Source organism: Tiliqua scincoides, chromosome 1 (genome assembly GCF_035046505.1).
Source record: "Tiliqua scincoides isolate rTilSci1 chromosome 1, rTilSci1.hap2, whole genome shotgun sequence".
Taxonomy (NCBI): domain Eukaryota; kingdom Metazoa; phylum Chordata; class Lepidosauria; order Squamata; family Scincidae; genus Tiliqua; species Tiliqua scincoides.
The window spans coordinates 121599961-121620478 of NC_089821.1; the positions used below are offsets into that span (position 1 = coordinate 121599961).

The window sequence follows — 20518 nt, forward strand, 5'->3', positions numbered from 1 at the left end:
GATTACAGCGTGGGTGAGTACACAGCCTAGCACATATTCCATTCTAAAATGACCTTAACATCACATTTGAGCCATATAATGAAATGAGCAACCAATACAAAGCGCAGCAATTTGTAAAACATCCACATACTTCTTGCATCCCACAAAGAGAAAATGTTTCATACATCTTATTAAAAACTTTAGAATGCTCCCCCCCCCCATTTTTTTCGTAGTCTCACACATGTGTCCTTTCAGGAAGTAAGGAGTTTTGCTTTTAGCACATTATGACCAATCACACATCATCATTCAGCTGGGTATACTGTAAGGGACTTTTAACATTCACACCTGCCACTGAGAGTCCAAACTCATCCTGGCTTTGGGAAACAGAAATGGTGGCCACTGCAGTGGATGGAGTTTGCTGCTCAACGCCCTTGTTTTGTACTGAAGAAGGACACTGAGTTGATAGCTCATGACAAAGTGGAGTTCGTTTGAGTTTTACTGCACGGCTGATCACAGTCTTCTTAGACAGAGGAGCCTTTGTGGTCATTTGACCAACCGCCCCATTTTCAGCACACTGAATAGGAGCCTGAGAGTTTTTCATCACTGGTACCCGCTCTGCAGATTGAGCTTTTCGTAGTTCTTTGCACCGTAGTAAGTGATCTCCACTGGGTCGCTTAAGAGTCACCTGGAAACCTGATGATGTAGGACGATCTGCTATCTTCAAGGAAGCAGAGTTCTTAACTTTGATGTGCGTACTTGTTGAGGGACCAGAAAACTGAATTGGTTTTCGACCTCTTCTATTGTTCTGACCACTTTCTTCTTCTTCATCAAGAGCCATTAATCGCCTGTAAACAAAAGAATAAATTTATATCTAGTACTGTGGGTAATTATGTGCAGACCATAACTAAGATGCAATTAAGAAAGTCTTTCTTTGGATACAATAGTTTATCAATTTTAGTATCTGCTTAAAATTGCACCGTTGAAGATATTCAGATATACATCTGAGCTCATCAGTCATCTCTGCAGCCACTTCACCAAGCTCCCATTTGTCCCCAAGTACTTCCTCCATTCCTGATAGTTTTAAAAAACAGCAGTGTGAAACACAAGGAAGCCGAGAGGAGCATCTTCCCACTTCCTTATTCCAGCCACGCTTTCCCATTATTTCAAAAGAGAGTGACAGAAGATGGAGAAAACAGGTCTGCTAGAGCAGGGGTCTCCAAACTTTTCGGCCACATCAAATATCTGGCATGGTGTTGAGGGCCAGAAAAAAATTTAGATATAAAGTTTAGATAATAAATTAGAGATGAAACTTAGATGAGTGAATAAATGAATGACTTGGCTCATTCATTCAACCTCTCTGGCACTCAGAACACTATCAAGATACAACCAGAGCACAGCATGGGTCATGTTCAGTTGAGTGGGTCAGAGGCTTTCAGGGGACAATAAGCTGGCCGCGGGCCGGATAGAGGCTTGCCACAGGCCACATCTGGTCCCCAGGCCAGAGTTTGGAGACCCCTGAGCTAGAGGAAGCTGCTTCCAGTTCTACTGGCCAGAGAGGAGGTGGTAGCAGCAGCAATCCTGCTCCCATTCCCTTATTGGGGAAAAGAAATGCTGCATCCTCCTCCACTCCTAAACTGAAGCGAAGGCGGTGGAAGTAGTGGCATGTGAACAGAGAGGGTTGTTGCGTTGCTGCTGCTTCTCCTCCCTTGCTTCTAAATAATTCTCAGCTGCTTCTAAACTGAGGAGGGAAAGATGGAAGTGTCTCTGCAGAGGTGGAGGCAGTGACGGGGAACAGCAGAATGTCTGTGGTGTTTCAGGCACCATTTCCCCAGGGCTGGGCCTCCACTACACATCAACAGTCATGTCAGGTCCCATTCAGAGATTGTGCTAAGCCATGGACTAGCATTGTGAGAATGAGCCTCAGTGATTGATTACTCCACTGCCCTTTGCACATGCGAGGACAAGATTGTACACTTCCAATTTGAACCTGAAATTATTTAAATAATGTATATGCTGCCTTTCCCTCTGAATAAATGGAGTGTTTGAGGCAGCATATGACAGAGGAAAAAACACAGTCAAATGCCAAAACAGAAATGAAATATATTGTGCAATAATATTTAAAAATACTACAATAAAAACATTTACACAAAATACAACCACAAAAGTACAAAGCAACTGATTAACGGAAGGCCAAAGAAAGCCTTCACCCCTCAACAGAAGGCTAAGTTGGAATAGACCATTTTTAATCCTATTGGGAGGGGGCTTCATAATAAAGCCGCCCTGGGTCCCTTTGGGGAGAAGGGCGGGATAGAAATAAAGTTTTATTATTATTATTATTATTATTATTATTATTATTATTATTATTATTATTAAAGGCGCTGCCATTGAGAAGAACCTCTTCCTCACTGCCATCAATCTGGCCTCTGCCAGAGATGGAACATGCAGCAGGGTCCTCTCTGACGACCTTATGGGACATCTATCAGAGAAGACAGTTGAGGAACTGTCTTTCAGTTTCCTGGTCCTGAGCTGTATAGAACTTTAAAGGTCAAAACCAGTTTGAACTGGCAATCAATAGGCAACCACAGGAAAAGCAGACAGGTCAAGTCAAATTGCCTCGCTGTCAAGGTTATTTTCTGCACCAAGTATAATTTCTAGAGTCTAGAGCAGCAATTTTCAATCTTTCTCATCTCACAACACACTGACAAGGCACTAAGATAATCAAGGCACACCACCAGTCTAGAAATTGACAAGACATACCATGATGCTGGTGGGGGGTTCACATCCCTCAATGGCCCTATGAATAAATGATATTTATTTAATAAATAAATTCGCCTAACTCCCACAGCACACCTGTGGACCACTCGTGGCACACCAGTGTGCCACAGTACATGGGTTGAAAATTGCTGGGCTAGAATCTAGACACTCTTCAAGGGCAACTGCACAAAAATGTGCACTGCAGGAATAGAGTTTCGATGTCACCAAAGTGGTTCACTAAATGGACCACTGTATTACAGCCAGGTTGCAATCCTATACATGCTTCCTGGGAGTAAACCCCATTGAACACAATGGGACTTACTTTTAAGTGGACACGCATAGGATTGTGCTCCCAATCAACTCAGATATGGTTTCATTGTTTAGTTATTCCACTTATATAAGAGGGCTTTTCCTTGCCATTTTAAAAATGGGATGGCAAAGACCTTATTAGAAAACAGAAATGGTAGATGTATGAACTCGTCTCTTACACAGAAGACAAAAACCAACACCATCAAGATGAAACAGATGTGAGTAAGCTGCATCCCTGAAAGGAATGGTTTAACATGAAAAAGGAAAAAGATCACTGACTGAGTCTTGCTGCATATGACTCATTAGCTACTGAAAATTTATATACTGTACCATGTTTAACATCTAATCCCAGGTGCACAGTGTTTAAAATCTACTGCTTTATTTTTAATTTGGAAATGGTCCTCAAGGTGCAATATGTCTGGGAGGGAATGCAAGGAAGTAAGAAATAGTGAAAAGTTTTGTTACAGCATGGAATCCTGGATGCCAATCAACAAGAACATACATGATTTACATGCAATTAGCATTCTTTCCAAGAGCAAGCATGAAATCAGCCTCTATTCCACATAAAATCTTTTTCAATCAACTAACCATGATTAATGGGACATACCGTTTACAAACTGGAGACATGTTTTGCAGACTTCCTTTCAAAGGACGTTCTTCAAGAGTCCAACATTCTATCAGTTCCTGTGGTACTCGCCAGTAACTGACACCTGCAATTTCAAAGATTTTTACCTCATAACATTCACGCAGTATAAATATCAGATTTGTAATTTGGTAGGTAACGAGGGATCACAGGAACATATTCTGGACTCCACATTTCTTTCATGTGTTCCACTATAATGCTTTGCTTCACAATCTCATCATTAAGAAACATCATAACACCACCCCAAATCATTTTGCCTTCTTTGATAACTAAACCTTCTCTTCATAACCCTTGTTCCCTCTGTCAAAGACTGTCAAGAGAAGTGGTGTCATAGTGATTCCAGAAAAAAAGGAACAAACAAATACTTGCATACTTATTAGACCAACTCCTGCTGGTAAGAATGTGAAAGGCTTCAACGTTCACAGACCTCTTCAGCACAAACTGCCTTTTACATTTACAATCCAAGGCTCTCTCCAAAAATATCTGTTATTCGCAAGTATTTCACATTTACCAGCTGCATGTTTAATCAGACTGAAAGTGAATGGAGGGTGTTTAAGGCCCAGGGACCCTAATATTTCACAAACCTAGATCTATCTAGGATAAGAACCTGATCCAAATGTTCTGCTTTGAAAATGGACAACTGATAAGAAAGATCATCTATGGTTCTAAATGCAATATCTTTCCCCACTATTCCAAAAACATAGGTCCTCAAACTTATATCTGGTCAAGCTATTAAAGAACCATAAAGCAGATAAGATGTTTGTTGCAAACTACTTTCATAGCTCCAAATGGCTAGTTTAACCAGCACGTAGATTTTTAAATAGTTCTGGGACCAGTATCCTGCAAGCTCAAAATACCAAGCCACCACCCATACTCACTTTGCCTATTTTCTTTCTTCAGGCAGTTGAAGAATAACTGAAAACACACATTGGCTATCCAATATTGGTTGACACCTAATTAAATGTTCAGGACCAACATTTTTATTCTGCATGGAAAATGTATTAAAGATTACATACCTCTCCCTTCCCATGCTTCAAATGCATCCATCATCTTTTTCAGTTCAGTCACGGAATAATAGCTCCAGATGTACTGAACATTATTTCCAGCCTCTCTAGGAAAATATTGTCAAAAATGACCAATTATGTTGTACAACATGAAAAAAAATACGCTTGGCTTTAAAAACGTTCACATTTAAGAGTCAAGGATGCAGAAATAATAGTTTTTCCAACTTCATAATAAATGTTTTGAACCTAAAGGATTATGCACCTACAGACACTCGTACTACGTAGATAGAAGTATCTAGTATGATACTTGCAAGTAGACATGCACAAAACTGTGCTGTCGCCTGTAGATAAGGGCTCTCCAAACCCCAACCTGCAGGCCAGATCCGGGGTTTTGAAAAAGCCCCCTCCCATAAGTGGTGCTTATCATTCTGCATCCCTGTGCCCAGATCAGTTTGAAAAGAACATCGCGCCAAAGCAAAATGGTAAGTGCTGCTCAGGCCGGGGGGGGCTTTTTCATGACACAGTGGTTTCCAGTTTGGAGATTGCTGCTGTAGTTTGATAGCGCAATCCTATGCATGTCTACTCAGAAGCAAGCCTCACTGTGTTAAGTTGGGCTAACTCCCACAAAAGTTTGCATAGGATTGCAGCCAAAAGGTGGGTGGCAGGAGGGGGGAGAAGAGCACAACAGATTTAGGGAGCCAAGAGTCAATGGACAGATCTCTGGAAAAAGAAACACCAAAGAAGATGCAAGAGGAAAGGATGGATTTTGAGAAAAAGGTTGAAGTTGCTGGAACTGTGACAGAGAGGCACATACCACCTTAGGCTGCTGCAGCCCCTGCTTTCACAGACCTGCCCTTACCACACTGCTACTGCAGCCTCCATATAACATGTACGCACAGAATACTACTGGCAGTGAGCAGAGGCAACAATTCCAACACTGCTGGTCCTCTGAGAATTACACAGAGTAAATACCAGAGACCACAATGAAATTTCTAGGCACCATGGCAACATAGCACCCAGGATTTACCTGGCCCTGAAGATTTCTACATCCGGAGTATTTCATATTAAGCCACTGGTCATATTAAGCCATATTAAGCAACTTGCAAATGTTCTCACCTCTTGTAAATACTTTTACTATGGATTCTTCCTCCCAGTTCTCTTTCAATTGCAGTTGTTCCATCTGTCTTCATAGCATACACACCAATTATTCTACTCTCACAACTTGCTCCAGAAGTGTTGAGATAGTGCAGAACCCAAACTGTAGGTTTTGTGCATATTAAGCCATAAGAGTCACAAAAATCTACAAGTGCCTGGGAAAAAAAAATGAAAACTTTGCTATGTAGTATATATATTACATACATGCATATTTGAGGTGCATGTGTCTGTTATGTTTTAATACAGAGACTACCCAAAAAAGCTCTTAGCCCAAACCCTTGCATGTTTACCATAAGTGTATACCACTGAATAATGTAGTCCCATGTAAATATACAACATAAAAACCATTTTAATTGCTTCTGTGTGTAATTTAGATGAGAATGATAACTTTACATTATATTCTATTATAAGTGTGCTGGAGAAAACAAATACTGAATTCTCATTACTGCTATCATGGTGATGCAATTAAATATATGCAAAATTTTCACTTACATTACTGCAGCAGTTTTTAAACTGTGGGTCCATGGCCCACCAGTGGGTCACAATCCAATTTTTGTTTGGTCATAAAACTGGCAAGGCAGATTAGGCTACATGCATCAAGGATTAAACAACATGCTACTGGGGGAAAGCACTGTTGCCCGATTACCATTATAGCCACAGAGGCTTGAGTGATTGGTAGAGTGAAACTTTTTTTTTTTAGGTGGATCTTAATACTAAAAATTTTGAAAACCACTGCATTACTGGATTAAGAACATGGCTGTAGTGCAAAAGAAACTTTAGGGCGCAATCCTAACCCCTTATGTCAGTGCTTTCCAGTACTGACATAAGGGCAATGTAGCTCTGGGGTAAGGGAACAAACACTCCCTTACTTGGAGGAGGCTTCCGTGAATGACACCCAACTGCAGGATGCAGCACATGTCCCACTGACACCGCTATGCCAGTGCTGGAAAGCACTGACATAAGGGGTTAGGATTGCGCCTTATAAACAGTAATCCATACTAAGTTACCATCTCCCTGCCCAGACATAAAGTACCTCTCCATCAAAAGATGTGGCTCTGGCAACTGCTCTTCGATCTTACACTATCCCTTTTGGCTTCCTAACCAGAAGGCAGAGGTGGCATGTAAAATGGGCAGCTAAATGGCAAATGGGCAGCTAAATGGCAGATGCGCTTCAATGTCAGTAAGTGTAAAGTCATGCACATTGGGGTAAAAAATCAAAACTTTAGATATAGGCTGATGGGTTCTGAGCTGTCTGTGACAGATCAGATCTTGGGGTGGTGGTGGACAGGTCGATGAAAGTGTCGACCCAATGTGCAGCGGCAGTGAAGAAGGCCAATTCTATGCTTGGGATCATTAGGAAAGGTATTGAGAACAAAACAGCTAATATTATAATAAGAACATAAGAACAGCCCCACTGGATCAGGCCATAGGCCTATCTAGTCCAGCTTCCTGTATCTCACAGCGGCCCACCAAATGCCCCAGGGAGCACACCAGATAACAAGAGACCTCATCCTGGTGCCCTCCCTTGCATCTGGCATTCTGACATAACCCATTTCTAAAATCAGGAGGTTGTGCATACACATCATGGCTTGTACCCCATAATGGATTTTTCCTCCAGAAACTTGTCCAATCCCCTTTTAAAGGTGTCTAGGCTAGACGCCAGCACCACATCCTGTGGCAAGGAGTTCCACAGACCGACCACACACTGAGTAAAGAAATATTTTCTTTTGTCTGTCCTAACCCTCCCAACACTCAATTTTAGTGAATGTCCCCTGGTTCTGGTATTATGTGAGAGCGTAAAGAGCATCTCCCTATCCACTCTGTCCATTCCCTGCATAATTTTGTATGTCTCAATCATGTCCCCCCTCAAGTGTCTCTTTTCTAGGCTGAAGAGGCCCAAACGCCGTAGCCTTTCCTCATAAGGAAGGTGCCCCAGCCCCGTAATCATCTTTGTCGCTCTCTTTTGCACCTTTTCCATTTCCACTATGTCTTTTTTGAGATGCGGCGACCAGAACTGGACACAATACTCCAGGTGTGGCCTTACCATCGATTTGTACAACGGCATTATAATACTAGCTGTTTTGTTCTCAATACCCTTCCTAATGATCCCAAGCATAGAATTGGCCTTCTTCACTGCCGCCGCACATTGGGTCGACACTTTCATCGACCTGTCCACCACCACCCCAAGATCTCTCTCCTGATCTGTCACAGACAGCTCAGAACCCATCAGCCTATATCTAAAGTTTTGATTTTTTGCCCCAATGTGCATGACTTTACACTTACTGACATTGAAGCACATCTGCCATTTTGCTGCCCATTCTGCCAGTCTGGAGAGATCCTTCTGGAGCTCCTCACAATCACTTCTGGTCTTTACCACTTGGAAAAGTTTGGTGTCATCTGCAAACTTAGCCACTACACTGCTCAACCCTATCTCCAGGTCATTTATGAAGAGGTTGAAAAGCACCGGTCCCAGGACAGATCCTTGGGGCACACCACTTTTCACCTCTCTCCATTGTGAAAATTGCCCATTGACACCCACTCTCTGCTTCCTGGCCTCCAACCAGTTCTCAATCCACGAGAGGACCTGTCCTCTAATTCCCTGACTGTGGAGTTTTTTCAGTAGCCTTTGGTGAGGGACCGTGTCAAATGCCTTCTGAAAGTCCAGATATATAATGTCCACGGGTTCTCCCGCATCCACATGTCTGTTGACCTTTTCAAAGAATTCTATAAGGTTCGTGAGGCAAGACTTATCCTTACAGAAGCCATGCTGACTCTCCCTCAGCAAGGCCTGTTCATCTATGTGTTTTGAGATCCTATCTTTGATGAGGCATTCCAGCATCTTACCCGGTATGGATGTTAGGCTGATCGGCCTATAGTTTCCAGGGTCCCCCCTCTTTCCCTTTTTAAAAATAGGCGTGACATTTGCTATCCTCCAATCTGTACAATAATGCCGTTGTACAAATCTATGGTAAGGCCACACCTGGAGTATTGTGTCCAGTTTTGGTCGCCGCATCTCAAAAAAGACATAGTGGAAATGGAAAAGGTGCAAAAGAGAGCGACAAAGATGATTACGGGGCTGGGGCACCTTCCGCACAAGGAAAGGCTACGGCGTTTGGGCCTCTCCAGCCTAGAAAAGAGATGCCTGAGGGGGGACATGATTGAGACATACAAAATTATGCAGGGGATGGACAGAGTGGATAGAGATGCTCTTTACACTCTCACATAACACCAGAACCAGGGGACATCCGCTAAAATTGAGTGTTGGGAGAGTTAGAACAGACAAAAGAAAATATTTCTTTCCTCAGCGTGTGGTTGGTCTGTGGAACTCTTTGCCACAGGATGTGGTGATGGTGACTGGCCTGGACGCCTTTAAAAGGGGATTGGACAAGTTTCTGGAGGAAAAATCCATTTTCTGGAGGGTACAAGCCATGATGTGTATGCGCAACCTCCTGATTTCAGAAATGGGCTATGTCAGATTGCCAGATGCAAGGGAGGGCACAAGGATGCAGGTCTCTTGTTATCAGGTGTGCTCCTTGGGGCATTTGGTGGGCCGCTGTGAGATACAGGAAGCTGGACTAGATGGGCCTATGGCCTGATCCAGTGGGGCTGTTCTTATATTGTTATGTTCAGCAACCCAATTATTGCACTGTGCAAAACAGACACAGTAAGGCTGCAATTCCAGGATCAGGGTACAAATGGCTAAACCAGTACCAGAGTTAAGACAGGTTACCAGCCTTCAGTTTGTCCCTCTATCAAATCCTAAGTACACACTACTTAATTTAAAAGCATAAAACATATCAGGACCTTTTTAAGTTCTATATTTGATCTTAAAGAATATGCCTCCATTTCATTGGCCAAGTGGTCAGCAAGATTGTATGGGTAAGGAATGCCAAAATAATCAGCTTCTTCTTGCAACGCAATTCGCATTTGCTCATCTTCTGGAACACGAACTTCTCCATGAAGATAATCTAAGAGGTACTTAAACAGGTTGCCATCTCGCTCAATAAGACATGCCCCTGAAAATAAATATTAAAATGCTCAGAAAGTTGAGAAAAGCATATTTTGTCATAACTGCCTCCAAGCTGCTGCTTCCTTATGCAATGTAGTCAATAAATCTTCCTTCATAGTTAATAAGAACATCTATTTGAAGCCTTCTCGTGTCTCAACTATTACTTTTCAGATTTGCTCAGAGTAGTGAACTTGGAGAAACTTTTTCTTTTAAACTAATGGTACCAAAAGGCAAACATAATAAAAGAGTGAATCTCTGAGGAAAGACTTCACAGTCACATCAGCTTACTTGTTCTGGCAAGTGTTGCCCAATGAGGACTATGTGTCAGACTTAGCACAAACCTTTCACACCATTACCAAATTCCACATCCGATACCCTGTTGAGGGACCATCTGCAACAGGAAAATTTCCCAACACCTTTTCTCTGAAGCATTAGGGGCTGATGCATTCCACACAGATTGCTTTCAAGGTTAGATTGATTAGTTACTCTAGACATGTTTTGCTTTCCCCTTGGTTCACTTCCCTGAACTATCAAGCACCACTTCTTCCACAGGCTTCAAACATACATCTGCAGAACGAGGGAGGCCCCACCACAGAACAAACTTGATGCAAACAAATTTGCAGTAAGCTGCACTTCTGTGAATATCAACAGTGTTCTTTATTACTCATCCAGTCTACCTTTCTATTTTGGTGGAATCGGGAAAAGATTAGCACCAGACAAGACAGTTAGACCATATGGCAATTTTCTTTTGAGGAAAATCTGTCATAAACATACTGTTTGGCAAGAAAAGATTAACTGTAGATCTTCATCAGTTCACTAAGCAAACATCCCAGAGAATTACCAGCCCATTCTCTGCTCCTGTTGTTGGCATTCTTCAGTCTCGGAAGACTATGGTATCGCACTCTGATTGGTGGTTCTGAAACAGAGTGTCCTCTCCAGTGCGCGAAGCCTGGGCAAAGTAGATATGGAGGATAGACTGTTTCGCATGCAGCAAATCCCCCCTCTCCACGTCGCTGAAATGGTCCAATGGAAAGGCAGAGGCCAATACAGTTGGTTCCAGCAGCGTCGCAGGAGTTGCCAGAACGTGGCTGTGTTCAGCCATGAACTGCCTCAGGGACTCTAACTCCGGATTTTGCCTCGAGGTTGACTCCTGAAGCCTTTTCCATAACTGGATGTAGTCACAAGGCAGTGGAGGTTTGGGATCAGAGTTTTCCTTCTCTCAGATGAGCTGCCTTCCCAGGCTAACGAGTCCCATCTACTGTTTGGCTGTTTAGTCGCCTCTTACGACAAGTACAGCCAAACTGAGGGCCTATTCTTATCCCCAGCCCCAGGGGAGTCTCTGCTCCTAACATGTTATAATCTGCATACTGCACTGACCTATGAAGGTGCCAGTTCTGGACAAGCCTACCCTACAACAGAAACCTAGATTTGGTGACATCTTTAGCTACTTCCAACCCAGATATCTGAGAATTTTTTTCTAGCTTCAAAAATTATGGATAAACTTTACTCTTTAGGCCCAACAATAGCTAGATTCTTTGGCTTCATAGAAAAATAATGATGCAAGTTACAAACTATTGTTACTGACCCATTTTTATTATCTGGTAGCAGGAGATGCAAGAATGTGATCTCATTTCAAATTACAATGGTTTTTCTAATTTTTGCTCTGACCCTCACTCAACAAGAATGGTCAATTTTTAATTATAATTCGTGTAATTTTACCCGAGTCATCCATTTTTAGAGGAAATCGTCCACTGAACATAGATGCCAGCATGGACTCCTTGAAACGACATAACGATGCACGTCTAGCAGTATACATACACCCTCCAACGTTAAGTCGAAGAATCTCTACCACCTCTTCACTTTCACCGTCTTCCATCACATTTGCAGCCAATGTTGCTGACCGGATTGCTTTGTCTCAAACCTACAACACATAACAATTCTGCTTAGTACAGCAATTGAAAATAGAAGTGTTCCAGTTTACACAACTGCACACAAGCAATGGGTGACAACTGACCCAATAATGATGTCGGGGCACATGAAATGCCATTGGTGCTGCTGAACTGGTGTTTCCTGCCTTGCTCTCATGCAAAGATGACTTCATGGCTCTGACAAGAGTGAGATCCTAAGAGAAGTCTAACATGGAATGTGGTTCACAGGTACGCAGTACAGAACTAGGTGGTATGCAGTACAGAACACTTCTGAGGCACTACTTTACTTGCAGTAAGTCACGTCTGTACCTCAGTCACCACACCCAAAGCAAATAATCAAATCATTCACAAAATGATACTAAAAATTATGCTACTCATATTTAGCATTAAACTCTGAGAAACATACAGGTGCATAAAGACAGCTGCAAGCATTTGCAAGCCAGAAGCCTAACACCACAGGACAGTAAGCTTGGCAACACGTTTCTGAGTAAACATGCATAAGCAGGTTTGGGATGTGAGGCTCATTTTGTTCAGGGAGGTGGGGGGAGGGAGGAGACACAAGAATCCAATCTAAGATAATCAGATTTTGTAATTCCAGCTGAAGTTAATGAGAAGAACTACAGAAATTTACTATGGTTTTTTGAGGAGCTATGTAATATTGTCATCCCACCACTACACCAAAACTCCATGCATAGAAACAGGCCTTTTCCACTAAACCATCTCCTCCTCCTCCCCCCATTCATTTACTCAGTAGTATGTATTGAAAACTATTAATTTATTTATTAGAAAGTACACCGGAAATGGGCATAAAGGCACAGTCTTCATCAGGACTATGTGAGGCTAGGAGCCCATTTTCAATGTCCACAAGGATCTTGTGAAATAATGATACAGAAGAGTGTCAAACTAAACATGAGCTTATAGAAGATTTGTCTTTTTTTATTTTTGTAAATAAACAGCACGTAAAGAGGCAAAATAGGCCAAAACTGCAGCACCTCTAACTGCTTTAGAGGCTTTCCCCCACCAGTCTGGGTCCCAAGTGTGCTCACTCTGGTGTAACTTTCAGTGGGGGGGGCTCTTTCCACCTTCTGAGCAAGAATCCAAAGGCAACAGTAGTGGAATTCTTTTACTGAGTATTCAGTATTTAGGACTTTTAAAGAGTCCTAAAGTAGCAAAACTTGATCGCAGTTATTCAAACAGCTTGATTGCAGGTTGATCGCAGTTATTCAAACAGCTTGGTTGTAAACCAGAAAAAGATGGGGTAGGGTGGAGTAGGGGGCAAATAGGTGTTACTGGACATGAGAAAGAGCCCCAATATACAGCTGACAGAAGTAGCCACATTGGCTCACTAGAAAAAAAAATCCAAGATTCACACTCTAACAGTACATTTAATGGAGTTGCCAGAACCAGTGTTTCTCAACCAGTGGTACAGGTACCAGCAGTAGTATATGAGGTGGTGTCTGGTGGTACTTGCAGGACTCCTGGATACCTGCCACCCAGCAATGAGACAAGGAAAGCAACACATACAGCAATAGTAGGCTCGGTTCGGCTCAGTTCAGTGGGAAGAGCTCCAAAGCATGCTTTTCCATTCTCTAAAAAGCCCTCCTATCCACCCTGAGCCTCTTACTGGTGTTTGTCATGTGGCATCTGGCCTCCCAACCCAGAAGTAATGATGTCATCACCAGTTACTTCTAGTGGTACTTCCAACAGGTGGATCGTGTGAAGTGGTACAGCAGAGGACAAACCCTGAGAAACACTGACCTAGAATGACACAAACTTGTGAGCAGTAAACTTTCGGTTGCTCCAGAACTCTTTGTAAGATTAATGTTAAGCAAGCCACAAAAAAGGGGCAGAGGAAGAAAGGAAAAGCTGCCCATGGTACTCGGTTTGTTACAGTGCGGTTTGAAATGAGATGTCGCAGGCTTGGAGCACAGTCCGCGTGCACCTTTACTCAGGATGTGCCACAGAGCGAAAAGGCACCTGTGGGCAGGTTAAGCCATTTCTGCCCAATGTTGCATGTACGCAACAGGGATCAAAGGTGCACACCTGTGGCAGGGAGGTGCAGTGGTTGGGGAGGCAGAGCCTCCCCACCGGAGTCCTTCAAAAAGCACTGCAGTCATGTGAGGCACCCAAGCACCCACAAAGCATGCTCTCTGCACTCCCTCCCTCCCCACTCTGCACGTGGGTTGTGGGTGCTTGGGTGCTTCATATGGCAACTGAGCTTTTCGAAGATCTCCAGTGGGGAGGCTCTGCCTCACCTGCCTCCCCGCACACCACACGTCCCTGCCATGAGGGTTGGACAGAAATGGGGAGCCACTTGCCCGCCCCCCACGCAGGATGCCTCGCTCTCCTCTCTCCCCCCCGCGCCAAGCTGGGGCGTGGCTCCAAGGTGCACCTCCCCCACCCTTGAAACAGCCCCCCCCCCGCCCTGCCTGCCGTTCTGTGTCAACAGTTAGTGACAGGCGGGGAAACAACAGATCAAAGGGAGAGGAGGCCCGAGCCAGGGGCTTCCCCCACCAGCCTGCCGCGTGCAGAGGCCAGAGAGGGGGAGGGGGGAAGACGAAAGCACGACGGGCAACTGACTTTAAGGGGGCAACCGCCACCTCCCCCCCACGCATTCGTTACCTCCGAGGCTCGCCGGCTCCGCCCACCGACCACAGGACGTCCCCTTGGCCACGCCCCCTCGCTCGCTTTCCGCCTCACACCGGCTGGGCCCGATATTTGCAGATCCCGCGGGAAGGCCGGTGGGCGGGGCAAGAGGGCGTGAGAGGAAGGGGTTTGAGCCGTCCCCGCTGATGTGCGCGGCGTCGCCTCATTCCAGGGTTGGGGGGCCATGAGTACTCCCTTAAGCCAACCAGGGGGTTAGACCTGGGCTCCCCCCGGGCAGATCTACCTGGCAGGTAGACCTGGGCTCCCATTCCAACTCGGCTCCATTGGCCCCCAATGCCGCACCCAGTGGGTGTTCCCCTGGCTCCGACGTTGCTTCTCGCAGAGGCAGAGCCAAGGGGGAGCCATGGGTGCGTGCCCCGCAGACTGCCAGCGGAAAAGGGAGTAAAATCAGGCCCCTGGAGAATGGCTGCTGGGCAGGCGCAGGTGAGATCTGCTGGAATGGAAGCCCAGGTCTACCCACCCAGCATACCTTTGCAAAGGAGACCATTAAGTTCAACCCAGAGCCTGGGTTGACCTGGGCTCTGGAGTTGGTACTGCTCATGCCCCCCCCCTTACAAACACTCTGCAGTCCTGCTGGACCCCACCACGTGGGTACCTCGCCTGTTCAAGCTACAGAGGTCTTCCTTCCTCCCCTCTCCTGCCAGCAGCTTCTCCAGCCACCACAGCAACACCTTGGTCCCCAGTAGGTCTTGGGTATGGCAGCCACACACCAATCTCCAGTGTCTCCAGCAATCCTCAGAAGTCCATTCACCCGTCTGTCAGTTAGTCCATTGGTCAGTCAACAGGTCCAGCAACTAGCACATCAGTTGCTCAGACCAATGCTCACTCCTTCTCCAAGCTTTCATTCTTCTGCTACCCAAACCCTTTTCCTGCAGGTGCTGCTTTTAACTCTGAGGGCCTTTTTTGCCTCCAAGTGGCTGCAGCTGTGCAGCACATGCACTGCAATCTAAGGCCCCTGGTGTTAACCGCATGCTTGCCTGCCAGAGCAAGGGTCCACTGTTGACACCACATCCTATCTCCTTGAAGGATCTTGTTCATTTCCATTACAGTGCACAAAGAGGGTGGCATGGGGAGGTCCAGCATATCATTGTTGCTATCTTGTCATGCCTTTACTTGTCCTTTACATCTTGAATGTTAGTTGCCATATCAAGTAGGCACTATATTTTTATAGTAATTAATCAGACTAAAATCAATAGCCAACATGAATGTATCACTAGATTTGAGTTATAATTGCTGGACAATGGATTTCCAGTTCAAAAGACTGGGATGGACTTTTCAGTTTCTCAAGCAGAATTCAGTTACCCAGCTAGCATTTGGCCAGGATAAAGAACTGTTCTCCTTACCACTTGCTTTTTAAGAACCATCCAGTGTGTTCCACTGCCTTTGTTAATATGTTTTCCATCTGTGGATGGAAGAAAGTGTTGCCTTCTTCAGAAGCCTTCATCTTCTGGCCTTTCTTGCCCCTATACTTTCCAGCCACCTACCCTCTCAAATACCCCTTTTAAGTCCACAACCACTACCCCAGGTGCCATCCTTCCCAATCACCTGCCCCATCTTCACTGGCTGCTGCAATCCTAGCTTTGCCAAGTGATGATGTCATTGCCAGTCATGTTAGGAACCCCAACAGCAGCCCAAAGAGCAGCTTGCGTACTGCACGGAGCTGTGGGCCAGAATTCACATACCCATTTGCACCTTCTTGTACTTCCTTTTTTTCTGTATACTATTTTGGCCACCACATCCAAACAATTCTTTGCTGACAAACCTCTGATCAGTCCCAAAGTTTGTTCATGTAATACCAAGCTATGATTTGGCATTATGTCTGAAACAAGACATAATCAAGACATTATGAATCAAGCTACGAGTATTTCATCATAGGCTTTATTAAAATGGTATGATACAGCATGTGATGATATTAGATTAGTAAAATCTAATTTCATAGCAATAACACAGGCCTATAAAAAAGCACCTTTTTTTAGTTGCTAAGGATGTTTGATTTGAACAAAGTTAAGATATTTTTGAGGTGCTGAATCCAAAAATGGAATCGGTTTTGCCTGATTGGCTCTAGATTTGGAGATACGGCATAGTCACCTTATATGCTGATTTAGGGCCCAGTTCTATCCAATTTTCCAGTGCTGGTGCAGCTCTCCCAATGGGGCAAGCACTGCATCTTGAGGTGGCGCAGCGGTCACCGAGGCCTTCTTAAGTACTGGGAAGATTTGTTCTCTTACATTGGGGATACATTGCGGCTGCACTGGTGCTAGAAAATTGGATAGGATTGGGCCCTTACAGCCCAATCCTGAGCTGCCGGTGCACAGGGCTGCAGTGGCGCTGAAAATGACTGCCGCCACATCTTGTGTGATCCAGGCAGCCACCAGTGGTACTCGGGAGAAGGGGACTTTTTTCCCCTTCCCCCAGGTAAACGGAATAGCCCCACAATGGGGCTCCTCAATTCACCACCAACCAACTCGTAAAAGGTGACTCAAGAGCATTTGGGTCAGGCACCACCAACTAAAAGGTGACTCAAAAGCATTTGGGTCAGGCAGTGAGCCTGATGCAGAGGTTCTGGATCCAGTGGAGCAAAGCTCCACTGGTCCCGCCTCCTTCCCACCCCACTCCCTCCCCCAGCATGTCTCCTACCCGCCCTCTCCCCACCTCCCTGTAATGCCTCCTCCCTGCCCTCCACCTGCCTCCCCCTTCCCCAGAAGGCCTCCTCCCTGCCTTCCCCCACGCCTCCACTTATCTCTCTACTGCTCAGCAGTGCCCACAACCACTGAGTGGCGGAGCTCTGGGGGCTGCCCGACAGTAGCCCAGTACGGCCAGTGCTGGGCTACTACCAGCGCTCGCCCGGTGGTAGGGCCCACAAACGTGTCTTATGACACAATTGCGACAGTGCGCACTGGCAGTAAGCCAGCGCACACTGTTCTGTTGGGCCCTTAAACAGCTTCATTGTGAAGGTGATGCCATGACTTCCTCACAAGGAATCTGCTTGAATCAACATATAAGGTGGCTATGCTGTACTCCCAAAACTAGAGCCAATCTGGCAAAATTAATGCAATGTTTGAATTCAGCACCGCAAATACACCCAAGAATAGGTCTAACTTTCAATACAACAAAATGTGCCTAGACCTGTTTCATGTTTCATTCCTACAATGGTGGGTGCGTAAAAAGAGTTTTATTGGCATTATGCATTCAACATGAGAGCCCTTTAATCTAGTAATAGAACAGGGGAAAAGAGGCTGGCCCCCATGATCCCAGAAGCAGAGATTACAATAACTTCACATTAGACAACACAAGGCCTTCCATGTCTGATCTGTAATCATTAGAAGGAACTACAAACTAAACTCAAGATCAGGACTCAACTGATGCTTCAAGGAGGGATGAGGCAACAAGGCCAGCAATAGAACTTGCTGTTTGTCTGTTACAGGGCAACACCTCATACTGCCTACTTTCTAATTGCGTGCGCTAACTCTTCTTGCCTGAACTGCTCTCAGCTACTTCAGGACCAGATTGCGCCCATAGTATACTAAAAATGCATCTTTTTGTACCTAAAAATGCATTTCCCTGTTTACTTACCGAAAACATTTATACCCCTTCTTTCTGAAACCTCAAGGTAGCTTAGACCCAGACCAAGTGTGCAAAAACTCATGTGAAAATGGGCATACATGCACAATCAGGTTCAGAAAATTTTTGGCAGGAATTGTGGAGGCAGTGTGTGGTGCACTATGAACCAGAAGAGAAAAAAATCAGGAGAAATGGGCACATAAGCAACATGAGCCCAGACTCAGAGCCCAATCCTGAGCTCAGCACGCCAGCTTCCCGCACGGCATGCACAGTTGCCAACGTGCCATAAGGTATGTTTGTGAGGCTTACCACCAGGCCAGCACCCGTGCTAGCCCAGCGCTGGCTGGTGCTGGGCTAGTGCCGGGTGGGCGCCTGTCCTCTGCTGCTTGGTGGTCGCACGGACTGCCGAGCTGCGGCACAGTAAGTGGGTGCGGGAAGGGGGGCAGGGAGGAGGCGTTCTGGGGAGGGGGGAGGCAAGCAGAGGGTGGGGAGAGGGCGGGCAGGAGGTGTGCTGGGTGAGGGAGGGAAGTGGGTCCAGTGGAGCTCTGCTCCACCCGATCCTGTGCGTTCATGTGGGGCTCGGTGCCCTACACAAATGCCGTTACCTTACCACCGACCCTTTGGTTGGGGGTAAATGAGTAGCCCCATTGTGGGGCTACTTCCCTTACCTGGGAGAAGGGTGCCACCCGCGGTAGCCCAGGGCACGCAGGATACAATGGCAACTGTTTTCAGTGCCGCCGAAGCTGCACACCCCGGGCAGCTCAGGATTGGGCTGTCTGGCTGCAATCCTATCCATGCTTACCTGGGAGTAAGCACCATTGACTGTTATGAGACTTAGTTCTGAGTAGACATGCATAGGATTGGGCTCGAGGTCCAAAATAATAGAAGAGCTGATATATGTAATGCCTTTTGGTTCATGCTTTTCATTTTTACAGGAACTGGTGGTGATCTCCATTCTAAATATCCCATCTACTTGGATAATGCATCATGTAAAATGGATTGGTGAAGGTTGTGGGGCCAAAGTAACTAAACCTTCTTTTCTGGCTGCTGTCACTGCAGTGGCAGCAAATAAGTATGTATGCATATGAAAATTAAAATTTCAATTTAAAATTGAATCCTGTTTTTTGGAGGTGGAAGTGTAACGATGCTGAGTGGGGAGAGCACCCTGAATTTGAACTTGTGGGCTCAGGAGACCCAGAACAGGTAAAATGCTGTAGCCATAAACAATGGTATTGAGTTGTATCCCCCCCCCCCCCCCAAATGACCATGCCTAGTTTTGTACACTGGAGGAAGATTTGGATTTGTGTTGCCAAGCTGCATGGCAAAACTCAGTTTTGTAATTGAGGAAACACTGAAAAGCAGTTTGTGATGATGGAGTGGGGGTGTGCCTCTCACAAAGGAAGCCCAGGATTTCGCTTGGCATACTTTAGAGTCCAAGCCTAGGCATGTCTACTCACAAGTAAGTCCCATTCTAGTCAATGGGGCTTCCTCCCCGGGTAAGTGTGGCTAGCATTGCAGCCTAAGCAACTTTTTGGAGCCAAGCGAAGAAAAAAGCTGCAGGAGGCTTCAGCAAGGGCTGGCTTCAGCCCATGATTTCATCTGCATATCTGCTGAGACCTTTGCGCAGAATCTTCCCCCTCAGACCAAGCAGTTTGTATGTATCGGCTATTGCGCGCAAAGGAGGACGCGTGAAGCACCAGCACCTCCCAGCCGCACCAATAGCATCGCGAGGAACGAAGCATTCGGCTGAGTTCGCCCTACTACGCGTGCTCTGCTGCTAGCACATCCAAAGAACGCCTGGTCAACAGGCGCAGCCCCGCTGTCGAGCTTTCCCGCCTGTTTCCAACATTCCATCACAGCCAAGGATTCTTCCCATTGCTTGAGTGGCAGCTCTTGGCTGCCTGAAGTGCGCGCGCCCTCCTCTCCTCGGGCGACAGTTGAACGGTTCTGATGGTGAGCAGCGCCTCACCCAATCAACCGTCGCCTTTGCTGTTTTGGCGGGAACAGACGCGCTCTGGGCGCTGTGCCAAGAGGCAAATCCCCTCCCCCCCTTTCAAGAGAGTTCTTGTTCCTGGCAGGAAAAAAGGAACCACAGAACACTGCATTTCACTGAAATCAGCCTGGACCTAATGAGAGGGATCCCTTTTCTCTTGGCAACGACTGGAAACGAAGTCGTGTCTGTCTCTCTCCCCCTCTACAGGGGGTTTCCATACCTTCTGTGCTCCAGTTCCTCAAGTGAAGTTGACTCACATACATCCAAATACCACAGAAATAATGTTGCAGTCCTACCCATACTTACCTGGGAGTAAGCCCCATTGACTACAGTGGGGGTTACTTCTGAGGAGACATGCATAGAATTGGGTTCTGACCCTTTTCTATTCATTAAAACAAAACATTTCACTCACTATTTCCCCTTCATTGGCTGATGTTGTGAATGCAGTTTGGAGGCAACAGTTTTTGATTGTGCAAAATGGCTTTTAAAATCACTCCCTGGAGAAGTGGTTTCTTT

At 45.6% G+C, this 20518-nt stretch overlaps 1 protein-coding gene across 2 annotated transcripts; it reads right to left on the minus strand.

The window, feature by feature from the left end:
- Nucleotides 1-14480, minus strand: KCTD18 (potassium channel tetramerization domain containing 18). Of its 2 annotated transcripts, none has more exons than XM_066636704.1 (7): nucleotides 14404-14480; nucleotides 11672-11774; nucleotides 9649-9860; nucleotides 5806-5999; nucleotides 4702-4796; nucleotides 3650-3752; nucleotides 1-824 (listed from the first exon to the last, which is right to left on the minus strand). In XM_066636704.1, the coding sequence occupies exons 2-7, from the start codon at nucleotides 11727-11729 to the stop codon at nucleotides 272-274; spliced, it is 1215 nt and encodes a 404-aa protein (XP_066492801.1). In that variant the 5' UTR covers nucleotides 11730-11774; nucleotides 14404-14480; the 3' UTR covers nucleotides 1-271. The 2 variants fall into 2 exon arrangements, with proteins under 2 accessions (XP_066492801.1, XP_066492800.1); XM_066636703.1 differs by having other exon boundaries at nucleotides 11573-11774.
- Between the last annotated feature and the right edge of the window lie 6038 nt (nucleotides 14481-20518).